Here is an 18,223-nt window from a genome sequence, read left to right as displayed (position 1 = left end):
CCAGGAAAATAACCTCTCACTCAACGTCAACAAAACAAAGGAGCTGATTGTGGACTTCAGGAAACAGCAGAGGGAGCACACCCCTATCCACATCGACGGGACCGCAGTGGAGAAGGTGGAAAGCTTCAAGTTCCTCTGTGTACACATCACTGACGATCTGACATGGTCCACCCACACAGACAGTGCCTCTTCAACCTCAGGAGGCTGAAAAAATGTGTCTTGGCAGCTAAAATCCTCACAAACTTTTACAGATGAACAATTGAGAGCATCCTGTCGGGCTGTATCTCCGCCTGGTACGGCAACTGCACCGCCCTCAACCGCTGCACTCTCCAGAGGGTGGTGCGGTCTGCCCAACGCATTACCAGGGGCAAACTACCTGCCCTCCAGGACACCTACAGCACCCGATGTCACAGGAAGGCCAAAAAGATCATCAAGGACAACAACCACCCGAGCCACTGCTTGTTCACCCTGCTATCATTCAGAAGGCGAGGTCAGGTCCGGCCCAATGGGAAATCCACAAGCAGTTGTCTGGATTTCACAGAATTTTTCAATTGCAATGTATTTTCCATGAACCGCAACTGATATTGATATAGATTTTCCATATCGGTGCCCATCACTACTTTAATGGATTTATTCAATGAGTGATTGTAGTGACTGAATGTATCAAAGACTGTGTCAGACCATTAATTTTTAACTGACACATTTATTGAAATGGGTGATTGAAACGAATGAATGTATCAAAGTGTGTTAGATCATGAATTCTTTGCGAAAACATTTTATGAAATGGGGGACCGTAATGAATTAATGTATCCTAGAGTGTGTTTGACCATGAATTTTAACTGACACGTTTTATAAAATTGGTGACTAGTGACGGCTGACCTATAGCCTGGTTGATAATCACTACGAATGAATTGTAAATAACCGAGATTTTCGTTTTGACTAAAAAGTTTGCCTTATGTGTTAGCTTTTTGTGTTGCTAGTTTAGTGTGTATATAATCAAATCAAATCAAAATCAAATCAAATGTATTGGTCACATACACATGGTTAGCAGATGTTATTGCGAGTGTAGCGAAATGCTTGTGCTTCTAGTTCCGATAGGCATTGATGTTAGGACCATGGATGGCACCGGGTCATTTGAAGGTGATTTCTAATGACCGTACTGAGTACTCCCAACCACACTTTTACCTCTGCACATAGAATAGTTTTTTCCCTCTATAAACCAATATGTAATCTATAGGTCTATAGTGTATTGCATTGGGACCAATGGAGTGGGTGGAGTAGAAAGTGTTGATGGGCAGATAGACCTCAGTCTCCTATGAAAGAACACCATATATAGATTCTACAGAACCTAGTGAGTAATCCCAACCCCACTTTTACTTCAGCACCTAGAATAGTTTTCTTTATATTAACCAATATGTATTTCATATACAGTGTATTGCATTGGGGGAATTTATTTGACCTTGGAATTTTTTTTAAAACCCAAATGTAATGCAAATATCACTTAAATATGAACAAATATGTATCATTGTTAATGTATAGACAATTTTTCATATCATGAATAAATACAGGTTAATGACGCTTTTCTACTATTACATGGGGGACTTTTATCTAGAAAATGTCCTAAATTCCGTAAACAGGAAGTACATTTATAGTGTTGCTGACGAAACCGTCAAAGAAACATTTCTATAACCACCCCAAGATAGACCAGAGCCTGTCGTTTCCTATTGGGGAAAAATTTATCATAGTGGGCAGAACAAGAAAGGAGGTGGTCAGAGCCAAGCACGAGCTAGTGAGATGCTATTGGCGCGTTCTAGCATTATTTGCATATTTGCGTAAGGGAACGCCTATGCTGAAGTGCGCGTTTGCAATGTCTCAAATCGTCCAAGCACTCCTAAACAACGTACTTTTTTTGAAACTTTGGCAAACGGTAAAATATACAAATCGCAGAGCACTCTGTTACAGATCCTAGTTTTGGAAACTGATATTGTATGCTTTTCTACAATTACGTGGGGGACTTTTATCTAGAAAATGTCCTAAATTCCGTAAACAGGAAGTACATTTATAGTGTTGCTGACGAAACCGTTAAAGAAACATTTCTATAACCACCCCAAGATAGACCAGAGCCTGTCGTTTCCTATTGGGGAAAAATGAATCATAGTGGGCAGAACAAGCAAGGAGGTGGTCAGAGCCAAGCACGAGCTAGTGAGATGCTATTGGCGCGTTCTAGCATTTATTTGCATATTTGCGTTAGGGAACGCCTATGCTGAAGTGCGCGTGTGCAATGTCTCAAATCGTCCTTGCACTCCTAAACAACGTAATTTTTTTGAAACTTTGGCAAACGGTAAAGTATACAAATCGCAGAGCACTCTGTTACAGATTCTAGTTTTGGAAACTGAATATTGTATGGAGATCAAATGTTTAATCGATGAGAAAATGAACAGAATGTCGCCCAAAATCCATCTAGCGCCATCTTCTCCCACTGAGCTTCCTCTGGTCGTGAGTGGAAACGCGAACCGGATGCTTCACATTTATACATCCGGTGAAGTATCTGGCTCATTGGTGTATCTGTGGTGAAAGTGGACGAGACGCTGGATCTCTTCCCGTCTGTACTAGTGAGGGCCTTGTGCTGACGAAACATTGCCGGCACTCTTTTGACATTTTAGTGTTGCTGCACTAAATTTGACTTCGAGGCGTCGGCATCTATACTTTTCTACAGCCTATTTCTTCTACACTTCATCCATTAACAATTACTTATTCTGAGGGCATTTTCGCTCCAATAATGGCAAAATCCGTTGCCTTTCACACTCAGCTAGCCTCCATCATGGAGGTTTTGGCTAACGCGGCCGTGGCTGAAATCTGCGAGCTTGTTGACAATGGCTATGCGGTCCTGCATTTGGAGATATCTCAAGGGCAGAAGGAGAATGAAGCATTGAGGAGAAAACTACGGATGATGGACCTGAAAGTGTCTCGTGCGAGTGCTCTGAGAGCGGGAATGGGAAGCTCAATCCTCGCGCACAGTCGCTCTCGAGCTCACGTTGGCATGGAATCGAAAAGGACATCAAGCAGTAAGATTTGGGCGTTTCAATAGAGAACAATTAGTAATGGCGTCTTTTTGTAGGCACTTACTCCGCCTATGGGAGATGAATAGCGTTTTTGTAGGGTTTTTGGATAAACGCCGAAAATGTCTACAGGCGTAGACATTATACGTTTTGTTCTATGAGATCATCTTCATCAGCTAAAGACACTTTTTGTGAATTTTGAAGCGTTTATGTAATAAAATAAAAAGCACAAAGGCTTCGTAATTCATAAAGGTAATGTTAACTGACTGATATTTTCTCATAGAATAAAACGTATAATATCTCCTAAACCTGTGTTAACGAGCGTCTGCTAAATGACTAAAATGTCATGTAAATGTTAACCTCGGGCCTTATTTTCAGAGTTTATCCCAAAACCCAATAATTTCCCCATTAATTTCCCTCATAGGAATAGAGCCCCACAGTAGACACCTCATAATACATATAAGACCTAGTGGTCAACACGGAAATAGTTCCAGTCGTTTTTTCACCATTCATTTTTCGCATAGGGGATTTTAGAACCACTTCAAACAAGGTCTGTGTTTCATGTAGGCTTTCCCTGGTGTGACGTTATGATAACCGTGTAAATTCCTCTCCGACTATTTGACTTTTATCAATATGTTCGGCACGATTTACTCTCAGATTCGAAAATGCTAATTAGCATCAAAGTTGACACCATGCATTTACATTTTAGTCATTTAGCAGACACTCTTATCCAGAGCAATTTACAGTTAGTGAGTGCATACATTTTTTCATACTGGCCCCCCGTGGGAAACGAAGCCACAACCCTGGCGTTGCAAGCGCCATGCTCTACCAACTGAGCTACAGGGGACTACAAATCTCTGCACACTCCTGCACATCATCTCAAGCTGACACCTTTGCTGTCTGCTAGTAACTACTAGCAACCTTGATTGAAATGTAAATTATTGTTACAGATTTTAACTAATATTTGTTGTCTTATTTATGCATTTTTTTATTTAACCTTTATTTAACAAGGCAAGTCAGTTAAGAACAAAATCTTATTTACAATGACGGCCTACCAAAAGGCAAAAGGCCTCCTGCGGGGACGGGGGCTGGGATTAAACATATTTGGTCTTGTGTTTTGTACAGAATACTTTGCAAATAAGCTAGCTAGCTACCTACCCAACTAGATGATATTAGCAACATATCCTTATTTTAACAGATCTTTCAGCCGGTGGAGGTCTATATTTAATCCCTGCCAACTATATGAACTAGGTGAAATCTGTTTCAATTTATAGTGTCAGAATGCACTGCTGTATAAAGCAATTCAGAACTAACTTGTTGACATGTTCTGTTGCAGATTCGAAGCCAGATTAACTAATTGCAGATTGTATCCATAATCATGAATGAATAAGCATATTTATTTGACATGAATGCACCTAGTCACTCATCAATCACGTCAAACACCTGAACTCCAACAATTACATTGTTTTAAAGAAATCGAAATGGGTAACAATGCATACATATGCCTTTCATACATAACATATAAACATCTGACTTGAAGTAAAGATTAAATTATTTATTCATCAATGCCACAAACCTGGGACATCGAAGAGCACCATATTCACTGTTATTACTATCTGAAGGCGCACAGATTCTTCTGCTTGTCCATTTTAGGAATTAGACCAGCACAAATAACACAATGTAAAACAGCATATTGTGATTTATGGTGGGTGAGTTACAAATGGAGAAAAAACTGGCTACGGTAGGTTTAATATTAAATACTAGGTCAACTAAAGCAGAATGAGAAACGCACTTAACAGACTCAAAACAAGGAAGCCATGCCTAAATGCCGCTATATCAACGCCCATGTCAATTTAACAGGTCCATGTTGCTGCTGTCAATTGTGACCAGAACATTTAACACTGCAGCAGGAAAGCATTACACAGGTGGAAAAAAAAAAGTAGAAAACAGTAGTACACAGCAACACTTTTAATTGTGTTACTGAGTCTAGATGATATCAAATCAGGAGAAGAACAAGTAAAGGAAGAAGCATAGGGAAGATGGGTGAAGGTAGGGTAGGTTTATAGCGATAAAATGGGTGAAGATAGGGTGGGTTTATAGCGATAAGATGGGTGAAGGTAGGGTGGGTTTATAGAGATAAGATGGGTGATATTAGGGTGGGTTTATAGAGATAAGATGGAGAGGTCCGAAGTTGAGGGACCGTGGGGCATAAAAGGCAATGTGGAATAAGGGGTAGCTAGAGGGATGGTTGGCCATGGAATAAATATAAAATGGTGTGCTTCTGCACCCCTTTTATGTCGTTGTCACAGTCTGAGTATGTCCAGTCATACTCAGGGTCTCAGCGCGTGTCCCTCGACATCATTCCATCTCCGTTGCAGCATTCAAATCGTGGTCATTGTGTGCCTGTGAATCACATTAAAGACTATGAGTGTTCACAGCATTTCCACAAGTAGAGCCATTGACAATACAACTTAAGCATTGAGGACAGCATTTTGTTGACATGGTGGTTTACACTATGTCTACTATGTGTGAATAATGGAAGAATCTTACCCCAGCTGTAGGTCCATTTGAGTGTGTGTGGTCACTTAGGGCTGCACGTCAACCAGTACTGGGACCATTGGAGACTTGGGACGCTTGCTCTCAAAGTACTGCTTGAATGTCAGTATGAAAATGTATGCACTCACTAACTGTAAGTCGCTCTGGATAAGAGCGTCTGCTAAATGACTAAAATGTAAATGTCTTCGGGTGTGGGTCTATAAAGGTCAAGTGTAAAATGAAGGAAGTTAATATGTGGCTCCGATTGACTTGAAAGTTGACACAAATGATAAACTAAGCAATATGATGCAACAAACTACTACACATATGAAAGACTGTTCCACACAGGCCAGTACAATAGCCTACACATGGATAGGAACCTAAAAGCACACAGTACCAACCAACAAGACAGGGCATGTGTGGATCAGTGCTGCCTTGGCTGCAGTCTTCTGGTCTGCAACTGCACCTTTTTTCTCAGCAGCCTCCTCCTTGGCATCAGTCAAGTTCAACTTCAACTTGAGAGTGGAGCATGCGTTATATTAGTTGAGCGGAGACTAGTGTGAGGGGACTGGAGCTCCGTTAATTGCGGGCTATTCTTTGGATGCTGAAATCAGTCGTTTTTGATAAAAACGTCATTTTATGTGATGTCAGAGCTCCAGTCCGCCCACACTAGTTGCTGCTCAACTCCATCGTAAATCGTGGAATTGAGTCGGCTAGGCTCAAGACTAACTTTTTTCTCCATGTCCCAGAATCATCCGGAAGTGCAATTTAAACCGGCCCAAACTCCAGATGAACCGTCCCATAATAAAATACTAATTGAAAAAAGAAATATGTTTTGATATGCCAACATGGGCCTACTCTAAGACCTAGGTCATTCACAATGATTTAAAATGCTAATAAGAGCCTACTACTGAAATAGATCACCTACAAAAAATAGCCTCTAAAAAGGCCAACATTGGAATAATATTTACATCTATTTTACATAAATGTAGATACATAATTAGCCTACATGTAAAAATGTAGCCTACGTTATATGCATATAGGCTACAGCCTCTCATGTCCACACTGACGCTGACATGATGGAGGCGCCAGAACATTTTGCCAAACTTTAATGAGACTTAAATTTAGGCTAAACGACAGTTATGTTTGACAATTATAAAGTAGGATAATTAACACATTAACGTCTAAAGGTTTGATTCTGTTGACATAGCCTACTCGAGGCACAGTTAGTTTAGATCAAATGGTCACAAGAGCAGAGAGTGAAGGACAGTGCCTGCTGCGCACCGCACACATCACACACCTTGCAATCTGAGCGGAGGCAGTCAGCATTTTGAAACTATTTAACCATAAACGTAATTGTGTAAAACCTGGAAGTTGTCATTTCTTTAGGCATATCTTACCTTGTTTCAAAGTACCCTATAGCCAAAACCATGTTCTATTGGTTTTCAAATCAACTTTATTTCATAGTCCAGAAGGCAAAGACAAAATCCTAGTCATATTAGCAACCCATGCTAGTTGTTGCATCTTTAGATCTCCCCTCTTTCTAAATTTCTAACAGATATTTTCATCTTTGTCACATGAAACCATTCACATGTGCAGTGCATTTTTTATTATTATTATAATAATTTTTTAGAACTGTGTGTTCCCCCTAATTGCATTTTGGAACATTTGCGGGTAGGCTACTGCCATGTGTGCATTGCTGCGCTTATAATGTCAATAAATAATAGTTGAGTTCATTTTAAGCTAAACGTTCTGATCTGTTACATTAGCCTCATTGCTTTTAAAATTGTTTTGATGTACAGTAGTTGTATGCATTTTGGATCTATCGTCCCAGAGTCTGTTTGAACCGCCCCATACATATTTTTTTATCGTCGACGGGACAACCTTAATTTCGAGCCCTGGCTTCATACCCAGAGAGAAAGCACATCGTTCGATCCACTCTCCCTCTCTCTTAAACTGTTGGATGATTATTTTTCAGTTTCTCTCCTTTCCTGTGTTGGCTCTAGTAATGATTCGTAGGACTGGGGGCGGTCAGGATACAATGAACGACGCAAACAAGAATTATGAGGGCCAAGTATGTAGCTAGCTAGTGCTAGTTAATTAGTTTGTTTTTCTCTCATCACTTGTCATGACTACCTGCTGAAGCACTCTCTCAACACCAATGACTGTGCTCAACACACACACACCCCTACGGCCCACCCCTCCCTCCCCACCACTCAATAACTCACTCGGCAGCAGCCTGCCTCACTGCCTGATTGTCAGCAGTAACAATTAAATTAATCTGTTTTTTTTTTTTAAGAAAGAAATGCAATTTAGAAGTAGCACAAAAACCTGCAACCCGCGACCAATACATTTTCACCCACAACATCGTTTTTAAAGTAGCTCAATTTTGCTAGGAAACCGCAGACATGGCAACCCTGCTCGTTGGCCAAACCCTATGGGGAAATTAATTAGATGTTTTTGTTGCAATTACTGTATATATATTTTTTGGGATAAACACCGAAAATAAAGTATGTGGTAAACACAGGCTTAGGAGATCTGATACGTTTTGTTCTGAGATAATCTTCATCAGCTAACGTAAATTTTTGTGAATTTGAAGCATTTATGTAATCAAAACAAGCACATAAAGGCTTCATAATTCATAAAGGGCATGTTCACTGACTGATATTATCCCATAGAACAAAACATATAAGATCTCCTAAGCTTGTGTTAACCTCAGACCTTATTTTCGGCGTTTATCCCAAAACCCCATTCTTTCCCCATTCATTTCCCCAATGGGAATGTCTGACGAAGCAGAGGTAAATCATTTCTGTTTTTTTAGGACTACATGCTGGTGAGTGCTATAGAACACATACTAGCTACATTTATTGGTTACATCATTTAAGAAACCAACTTATCAAGACACCATTGATAAAGTGTGTTGTGTGTGAATGTAAACAATTTCCCTTGTCTGCTCATTTTAGGTGAGGTACAATGTCGGAGAGCAGTTGATTCCCAGTTGGTCACCAGCCTGTTTAGGGACGGAATTTCCTTAGGTGACACTGGACAGACTACCACACCTAGAAAGGTAAGCATTTCTCCACACTTGTTTCAAAAAGGGCAGCTAATATTTCAGTGGTTATCAAAACAACCTGAGTCTGAAAGCAAATATGACCTATAGCCTACCCATACTAGTGGTAATCTTGCGTTCAAGTGATGCTGTTGGACCTGTTTACTGTTCTGTTAGTGTTCTTGTGTTACATCTTTTTTCAGTTGTCTTTGACTGTGACATGTGTTCAGAGTACATTTTCTCACAGTTAGTGGATTATTCCCAGTTATATCTTGCATCCCAACCTTGTGTCCAACAGCCTGCAGCGTTAGATGAGATAAAGCTCAAATCACCTACCATTAAAGAGGAGAGGCTGGAGGAAGCCTGGGACAATCATGACCAACGAGAGAGACTGAGTACCGGTAAGTAAATGGGAGACGGGCTTAATCAAGTGTTTTCATTATGCCTTTTGGGAAAAAAAGTTTTGTATTACACACATCTCATTGCACTTAGGTTCTGGGTCATACCATTTGGCCTTTTCCCATAAATATGAATAAATCACAATGTTATATTGGGGGAAAAAACATGATAAATTATTATGGTCATGTAAAATGATTGCAATAATGTTAAACTGCGTACTGTATACAATTCATGAATTGATTTAATTATAAGTGCAACAGATTTCATGCCAATATTTTTGGCTTTCATATAGACTAGAAATTGCTCATATCCTTTGACTGATTTGTAATATTTGATGATTACCTTCATGATCATCCAGTTCATAGTGATTCACACACTGTGTTGTTCATTTTGTAGGAGCTTTAAATCACAGTCTTGATGGAGGAGAAAGGCATTCCAACATCGAAACAGAGGCTGCTCAACCAATCAGCAAACAGGAGAACGCCAGCTCTTGTAAATGGGTGAGTGGCGAAACAGACAACAATGAAAACCTGAGTGTGAACAAAAGATCTCAAACCCCAGCATTGGAAGATGGTGATGGAATACTTGACCATGCAGGCTTTGATTGTATGATGTTTGAGCCCCCCAGACAACTTGGGACACTTAGCACCCAGGGTCCTGGGGCTGATCTTCCCGAGTGCTCTTACTCTCATGTGGATGTTGTACCTATTCACTCTGATTCAGAGAATGGTTTTCCCTTTTCGATGTACAAGGTGAGTCACTCCATAACTGAGCACAAACAACCTGTAGCTTACAGAGACAATAGACAGAGGGCGCCGTTGCCCTCAGATGAGCCTCACATGACTGTGCGAAAAGGCATTGAGACTGGATCCAGTGCCTTGGTAATGATGGATGGTTGGGTCTCCCATGACAGTCATAATAATGACGCTGTGAATTACAACCGAGATGGCACAGCAGGTAACCGGTTCATTTGTAGTTTCTGTGGTAAGACTTTGGCTTGTCTGAAGAACCTCAAGACACACCTGAGGGTTCACACCGGGGAGAAGCCGTTCAGCTGCATGCGGTGCGGGAAGCGCTTCTCCGACTCCAGCAACCTCAAGCGACACCAGAGCGTTCACACGGGGGAGAGACGCTACGGCTGCAGCCACTGCGGCAAGCGCTTCGCCCAGTCGGGGCACCTCAAAGTTCACCTGAGCGTACACACAGGATGCAAGCAGTTTAGATGCCCACAGTGTGGAAAGACTTTCATATCGGCCAATCATCTCAAGAGACACATCAGTGTCCACGATGGAGAAGAAAGTATTTTACCAACCACTTTTCAGTGAGTGAAAGTGTACACAAACATTCTTCAGCCCAGCTTGAACAAAAAAGGAATTGCGTCTTGACTGAGGGAATTCATAATCCAAAAAGTATTCTATACACTTTTGAATTAGTGTCTTTGTAACTCTCATTGAAGTTGTTTATCACTTATCCTCAGCCCACTGTGTGGAAAGCTGTTTGCGGACTCAAGTAGTCTCATCAGATACAAGTGTTCACACAGGAGAAATACCCTCCATCTGCATACAGTCTGGGGAGGAGCTTGCTGCGAAACACAACCTTACACTTCACCTATAGAGAAACCATTCTGCTTGCTCAAGTGCTGGAGATGTATTGTCACTGACTATACTATGAACACGATCGTGAATAATTCTACTTTTTAACATTTTAACTGAACACATTTTTGTCTGTAGGCTATTTGTCATTTACAGTTGAGGACTAGTCTTATAACAAAACAAAAAGAATGGAATCAACAAATAATTTGTGTGCCGCCATTACTATTAATATTTCAAAAGTGCTGCAGGCAATATATGAAAGGTGCAGTACAAACAGCGATTGTTACAACTATTATTATTAATATAAAAAATACTACCTCTCTTTAGGAAAAACACTCCTCCAAGCCAATCACTCTAGTCAAATGATATCTCGCAAAGGCTCACATATGACATTTTTGTAATATGTATTCTGTTGCACACATTCTTTTTTTTTTCCAGAATTGCCCTTGAAAATTGATGTTTTTGTGAAATAAACAATTTTAAGAAAAAGGCCACCACATTCCTGACTTTCTTGACTCTCATCCAGTAGGATGCAGAACCAGCTACTCATCAGCAACACTAAAGAAGCACTTCCGGGTCACGGAATTTCAGAAATCTTCATAAGTCTCCCACGTAATAGTAGAAAAGTGTCAATAACCTGTATTTATTCATGATATATGAAAATTGTCTAAACAATAACAATGATTCATATTTAAGTGACATTTGCATTATAGTTGGGTTTTAAAACATGTTCCATGGTCAAATAAAGATAACACATTTCTGTATACAGCACAGCACTTACAAATATTGCACTGTACAGGAAAAACTATTGATTGTGTGTCCATAAAACCAGGGTCCTGTCTACTCACTATAGTCCCATAGAATACAAGACAGATGAGTTTGAACAAAAAGCTAGTTCATAGGAAGTGTTGCTGGCTTTTTACTCCGCCCCCTCCAAATCCCCCAATGCAACACACTGCATGTGGCCAGCCAGCAGCATACCACACTGCATCCCACTGCTGGCTTGCCACTGAAGCTAAACAGGGTTGGTCCTGGTTGTTCTCTGGATGGGAGAAGTGGGGTTCGTGGGCCAGTAGGAGGCATTCTTTCCTCTGGTCTAAAAAAAAAGATCCCAATACCTCAGTGTAGTGATTGGGGACATTGCCCTGTGCAGGGTGCCTTCTTTCGGATGGGACGTTAAACGGGTGTCCTTCCTCTCTGTGGTCACTAAAGATCCCATGGCACTTATCGTAAGAGTGTCCTGGCTAAATTCCCAATGTGGCCCTCATACCATCATGGCCACCAAATCAACCCCAGCTTCCAATTGGCTCATTCATCCCCTCTCCCCTGTAACTATTCCCCAGGTCATTGCTTTAAATAAGAATGTGTTCTCAGTCACCTTACCTGGTAAAATAAGGGTTATAAAATATATATATATATATATATACATATACACACACAGTGGGGAGAACAAGTATTTGATACACTGCCGATTTAGCAGGTTTTCCTACTTACAAAGCATGTAGAGGTCTGTAATTTTTATCATAGGTACACTTCAACTGTGAGAGACGGAATCTAAAACAAAAATCCAGAAAATCACATTGTATGATTTTTAAGTAATTAATTTGCATTTTATTGCATGACATAAGTATTTGATCACCTACCAACAAGTAAGAATTCCGGCTCTCACAGACCTGTTAGTTTTTCTTTAAGAAGCCCTCCTGTTCTCCACTCATTACCTGTATTAACTGCACCTGTTTGAACTTGTTACCTGTATAAAAGACACCTGTCCACACACTCAATCAAACAGACTCCAACCTCTCCACAATGGCCAAGACCAGGGAGCTGTGTAAGGACATCAGGGATAAAATTGTAGACCTGCACAAGGCTGGGATGGGCTACAGGACAATAGGCAAGCAGCTTGGTGAAAAGGCAACAACTGTTGGCGCAATTATTAGAAAATGGAAGAAGTTCAAGATGACGGTCAATCACCCTCGGTCTGGGGCTCCATGCAAGATCTCACCTCGTGGGGCATCAATGATCATGAGGAAGGTGAGGGATCAGCCCAGAACTACACGGCAGGACCTGGTCAATGACCTGAAGAGAGCTGGGACCACAGTCTCAAAGAAAACCATTAGTAACACACTACGCCGCCATGGATTAAAATCCTGCAGCGCACGCAAGGTCCCACTGCTCAAGCCAGCGCATGTCCGGGCCCGTCTGAAGTTTGCCAATGACCATCTGGATGATCCAGAGGAGGAATGGAAGAAGGTCATGTGGTCTGATGAGACAAAAATAGAGCTTTTTGGTCTAAACTCCACTCGCCGTGTTTGGAGGAAGAAGAAGGATGAGTACAACCCCAATAACACCATCCCAACCGTGAAGCATGGAGGTGGAAACATCATTCTTTGGGGATGCTTTTCTGCAAAGGGGACAGGATGACTGCACCGTATTGAGGGGAGGATGGATGGGGCCATGTATCGCGAGATCTTGGCCAACAACCTCCTTCCCTCAGTAAGAGCATTGAAGATGGGTCGTGGCTGGGTCTTCCAGCATGACAACGACCGAAACACACAGCCAGGGCAACTAAGGAGTGGCTCCGTAAGAAGCATCTCAAGGTCCTGGAGTGGCCTAGCCAGTCTCCAGACCTGAACCCAATAGAACATCTTTGGAGGGAGCTGAAAGTCCGTATTGCCCAGCGACAGCCCGGAAACCTGAAGGATCTGGAGAAGGTCTGTATGGAGGAGTGGGCCAAAATCCCTGCTGCAGTGTGTGCAAACCTGGTCAAGACCTATAGGAAACGTATGATCTCTGTAATTGCAAACAAAGGTTTCTGTACCAAATATTAAGTTCTGCTTTTCTGATGTATCAAATACTTATGTCATGCAATAAAATGCAAATTAATTACTTAAAAATCATACAATGTGATTTTCTGGATGTTTGTATTAGATTCCGTCTCTCACAGTTGAAGTGTACCTATGATAAAAATTGCAGACCTCTACATGCTTTGTAAGTAGGAACACCTGCAAAATCAGCAGTGTATCAAATACTTGTTCTCCCCACTGTATATATGGAATACATATTTTACTGTAGAGAATTGTTTTACTGCCTGTCTAAACTGGGGTGGAAAATACTACTACTACTACTACTACTAACCAAACAAAAATAATCCGTTTTGGAGGGGGACTTTGTCGTACAGACTGTTGCTGGCTTTCACTCCGCCACCTCCATTGCTGCCAGTGGATAGATGCAGCTACATGTTGCTATAACTGGAGTCCTGTGGGCAAAGAGTTGAACAACTTTTGCAGTGATGGGGAGCATCCAAGCAAAGAAGATGAAGATTCTGTAAAACAGTCTTATGCTGTTATGAAGGTAGATGACTAATAATGTGACAAAATATATAATATCTCTTATCTGGGAAATGTTTACTACGGTTTCAGGCACCCTAGTTAAAATGCAGTACGTTACAGCCTTATTCTAAAATGGATGGAAGAAAAAAAATCCTCATCAATCTACACAATACCCCATAATGACAAAGCGAAAACAGGTTTTTAGACATTTTTGCTAATTTATATAGAATAAAAAACAGAAATCCCTTATTTACATAAGTATTCAGACCATTTGCTATGATACTCAAAATTTGAGCTCTGGTGCATCCTGTTTCCATTGATCATCCTTGATGTTTCTACCATTTGATTGGAGTCCGTGTAGCTCAGTTGGTAGAGCATGGCGCTTGCAATGCCAGGGTTGTGGGTTCGATTCCCACGGGAGGCCAGTATGGGAGAAAAAAAAAATATGCACTGGATAAGAGCGTCTGCTAAATGACTAAAATGTAAATGTCAATGTAAATTCAATTGATTGGACATGATTTGGAAAGGCACACACCTGTCTATATAAGGTCCCACAGTTGACAGTGCATGTCAGAGCAAAAACCAAGCCATGAGGTCGAAGGAATTGTCCGAAGTCAGGATTGTGTCGAGGAACAGATCTGGGGAAGGGTAGCAAAAAATGTCTGCAGCATTGAAGGTCCCCAAGAACACAGTGGCCTCCATCATTCTTAAATGGAAGAAGTTCGGAACCACCAAGACTCTTCCTAGAGCTGGCCGCCCAGCCAAACTGAGCAATCGGGAGGGGGGAGGGCCTTGGTCAGGGAGGTGACCAACAACCAGATGGTCACTCTGACAGAGCTCCAGAGTTCCTCTGTGGAGATGGAAGAACCTTCCAGAAGGACAACCATCTCTGCAGCACTCCACCAATCAGGCCTTTAAGGTAGAGTGGCCAGACGGAAGCCACTCCTCAGTATGGCACATGACAGCCCACTTGGAGTTTGCCAAAAGGCACCTAAAGGACTCTCAGACCATGAGAAACAAGATTCTCTGGTCAGATGAAACCAAGATTGAACTATTTGGCCTGAATGCCAAGCGTCACGTCTGGAGGAAACCTGGCACCATCCCTACGGTGAAGCATGGTGGTGGCAGCATCATGCTGTGGGAATGTTTTTCAGCGGCAGGGACTGGGAGACTAGTCAGGACCGAGGGAAAGATGAACGGAGCAATGTACAGAGAGATCCTTGATGAAAACCTGCTCCAGAGCGCTCAGGACCTCAGACTGGAGCGAAGGTTCACCTTCCAACAGGACAACGACCCTAAGCATACAGCCAATACAACGCAGCAGTGGCTTCAGGACAAGTCTCTGAATGTCCATGAGTTGCCCAGCCAGAGCCTGGACTTGAACCCGATCGAACATCTCTGGAGAGACCTGAAAATAGCTGTGCAGCGACGCTCCCCATCCAACCTGACAGAGTTTGAGAGGATCTGCAGAGAAGAATGGGAGAAACTCCCCAAATACAGGTGTGCCAAGCTTGTAGCGTCATACCCAAGAAGACTTGAGGCTGTAATCGCTGCCAAAGGTGCTTCAACAAAGTACTTAGTTAAGGGTCTGAATATTTATGTCAATGTGATATCTGTTTATATTTAATACATTTTCAAAAAATTCTACAAACCTCTTTTTTATTTGTTATTATTGGGTATTGTGTGTAGATTGATGAGGGGAAAAAAACAATTCTATCAATTTCAGATTAAGGCTATAACGTAACAAAATGTGGAAAAAGTCAAGGGGTCTGAATTCTTTCCAAATGCATTGTATATATTTTCCATGTCCTTGTTCAGCCATGACTCTGAGAAACATGGGATATTACAGTTCTTCAGATCACGTTGATAAGATAGTCTCGAACTGAGCTCGTCCAGTTTATTCTCCAGTGATTGCACGTTCGCCAATAGAACGGAGGGTAGAGGCGGTTTATCCACTCGCCGACGTAGTCTCGTCAGTATCCCGCATGCCGTCCTCTATAACAATACAAACCGTACTAACATAATTATCTATGAGACGTCATATTATTCAAAGCTTTTAAGAAAGGATTAATTTGGTTCCCTTACAGTATATGGTGAAGGAGATGGGTAAGCCTGAGTGCATCCAAATCAAAGAGGAAAGACAGGAGAACACCATAAGCCTACAGAATGACCCAAGGATCAAAGGTGGGTGCTTATATTTGTCTTATTTCACACATGTACAAGTGTGTATTAATACGCATGTGTGAATTGGAAATGTGTTTTTTTGCATATCCCACTCTCCCTGAGACACCCTCGGCGAGTGGGGTCATGGCCAGGGTCTGCCATTCAACTGCGACCCTGGAGCAATTAGGGTTAATTGCCTTGCTCAAGGGCATATCGACAGATTTTTCACCTTGTCGGCTCAGGGAGAGTAAGTGCAATGGAGGCCTATAATGAAATGTAAAATGCCAGTCATATGGAGTGGATGGTTTATCTATAATAAAATAAAATAAACTCCATCTTAAAATGATTTCTCAAAGTCAAGGAAAGGCAATTATCCACTATTTTATATTTCATCAATTATTTCCTCTCTATAGGCAGTGTTGAATCAGGTGCTGATGAAGACCAAAGGGATGTGATTGGACACACTCAGACTGACAGTCTCTTTGAGGACAATGATCCGCACATCAACGCAGACCAAGAGAGGGAGCGCACGATCCAGAAGTTTCAGCATACGAAAGTTGCACACTGCGTACGGAGGCAGGGATACTCTGGCTTGTGGACACCAAGAAGCACTGAAACAGATTCTGAGGATCCAGCTTGTTCTTATTCTGAGGAAATTAGCCCCACTCGTGTCAAAGCTCACACAAAGCAACAACAGACTTCCTTAGCTGAGGAAAGCACTTTGTTCGCTGTTGAATCTCACAATGTGAAACCAGTGGCTGCAATACTTGATTCTGAACCCTATGAAGCAAAATATCAATCTAGCAGTAGTGATAATGATTATTATGATAATGATAGCAGTAAAAACAGCATGTCTTACGAGGCTAGTGAAAACTTTGGAAATCTTGCTGAGAGGTGTTTCTCTAACAGTCAAGTAAATATGAGAGGGAACACAGCAAGGCCAAAGGTGGGCATAGTCCAACGCTACATAGCAGGACATAAAATGCAACACAGGGTTGGCAAGCGAGAAAAACGGTTTGTTTGTGGCTTCTGCAGAAAACGTTTCACTTGTCCAAAGTATCTTCAGTCTCACCAGCGGGTTCACACGGGAGAGAAACCCTTCAGCTGCTCTCAGTGTGGGAAGAGGTTCGGCCAATCTGTTTATCTGAAGAAACATCAGACCGTCCACACTGGAGAGAAACCATTTGTTTGCCCACTTTGTGGAAAGCAGTTTGCGGATGCAAGTAATCTCATCAGACACAAGAGTGTTCACACAGGAGAAAGACCCTCCATCTGAATACAGTCTGAGGAGAGGTTTGCTGCAAAGCACAACCTTATTATTCACAGAGAGAGAAACCATTCAGGTTGCGCAAATGCTGGAGATTGTTTTGTCACACAGAGTACACCATGAACACAATTAGTCATGAATAATTCAACTTTTTAACATTTTGACTGTAGGCTATTTGTCGTTTTACAGTTGAGGACTAGTCTTGTAACAAAACAAAATTAATGGAATTAAAATATGTGTGCCTCCATTAAAGCAGAAATATGTAACTTTTTGGGCGACCTGACCAAAATCACATAGAAATCTGAGTTATAGATCTGTCATTCGCATTGAAAGCAAGTCTAAGAAGTGGTAGATATGTTCTATGTGTGCTATTTCTATGCTTCCTGTTAAGCTTCGTTTTTTTGTCTTTAATTTTATTCCAAGGTCAAATAAAGAATAACACATTTCTTTATACAGCACATACAAATATTGCACTGTACAGGAAAAATCTTATCTTATATAAAGTAAAAACTCTTTAGTTAAGATTTTTCCCCAATGTAGTTATACTTTTGTAACATAATTTTAACATCACGCACTATGCAAAGCTCCAAAAAATATTTATTTCATATCATCAGTGATGGGAAAAGTACCCAATTGTCATACTTGAGTAAAAGTGAAGATACCTTAATAGAAAAGGACTCAAGTAAAAGTGAAAGCCAACCAGTAAAATAATACTTGAGTAAAAGTCTAAAAGTATTTGGTTTTAAATATACCGCAGACTTTACCGCAGACTTTTATTTTGAAGGCTGAATCTGAAAACCGGAAGTCTTATTGTGGATAGATGAAGCTAC

At 41.3% G+C, this 18,223-nt stretch overlaps 1 protein-coding gene across 3 annotated transcripts; it reads left to right on the top strand.

Moving 5' to 3' along the window:
- The first annotated feature begins 2,483 nt into the window (after positions 1–2,483).
- LOC121576520 (zinc finger protein 616) lies at positions 2,484–17,726 on the top strand. 3 transcript variants are annotated; one of them, XM_041889722.2, is made up of 6 exons: positions 2,484–3,065; positions 8,558–8,661; positions 8,942–9,044; positions 9,439–9,542; positions 16,051–16,147; positions 16,540–17,726. In XM_041889722.2, exons 1-6 carry the CDS (start codon positions 2,780–2,782, stop codon positions 17,400–17,402), a joined length of 1,557 nt encoding a protein of 518 aa, XP_041745656.1. In that variant the 5' UTR covers positions 2,484–2,779; the 3' UTR covers positions 17,403–17,726. The 3 variants fall into 3 exon arrangements, with proteins under 3 accessions (XP_041745656.1, XP_041745675.1, XP_041745666.1); XM_041889741.2 differs by having other exon boundaries at positions 2,493–3,065; positions 16,544–17,726; XM_041889732.2 differs by lacking the exons at positions 16,051–16,147; positions 16,540–17,726 and having other exon boundaries at positions 2,495–3,065; positions 9,439–11,136.
- The last annotated feature ends 497 nt before the right edge of the window (positions 17,727–18,223 follow it).

Source organism: Coregonus clupeaformis, chromosome 1 (assembly GCF_020615455.1).
Source record: "Coregonus clupeaformis isolate EN_2021a chromosome 1, ASM2061545v1, whole genome shotgun sequence".
Classification (NCBI taxonomy): domain Eukaryota; kingdom Metazoa; phylum Chordata; class Actinopteri; order Salmoniformes; family Salmonidae; genus Coregonus; species Coregonus clupeaformis.
The sequence above is the reverse complement of the archived record's forward strand: the minus strand, read 5'-3'. Positions and strand labels throughout refer to the sequence as shown.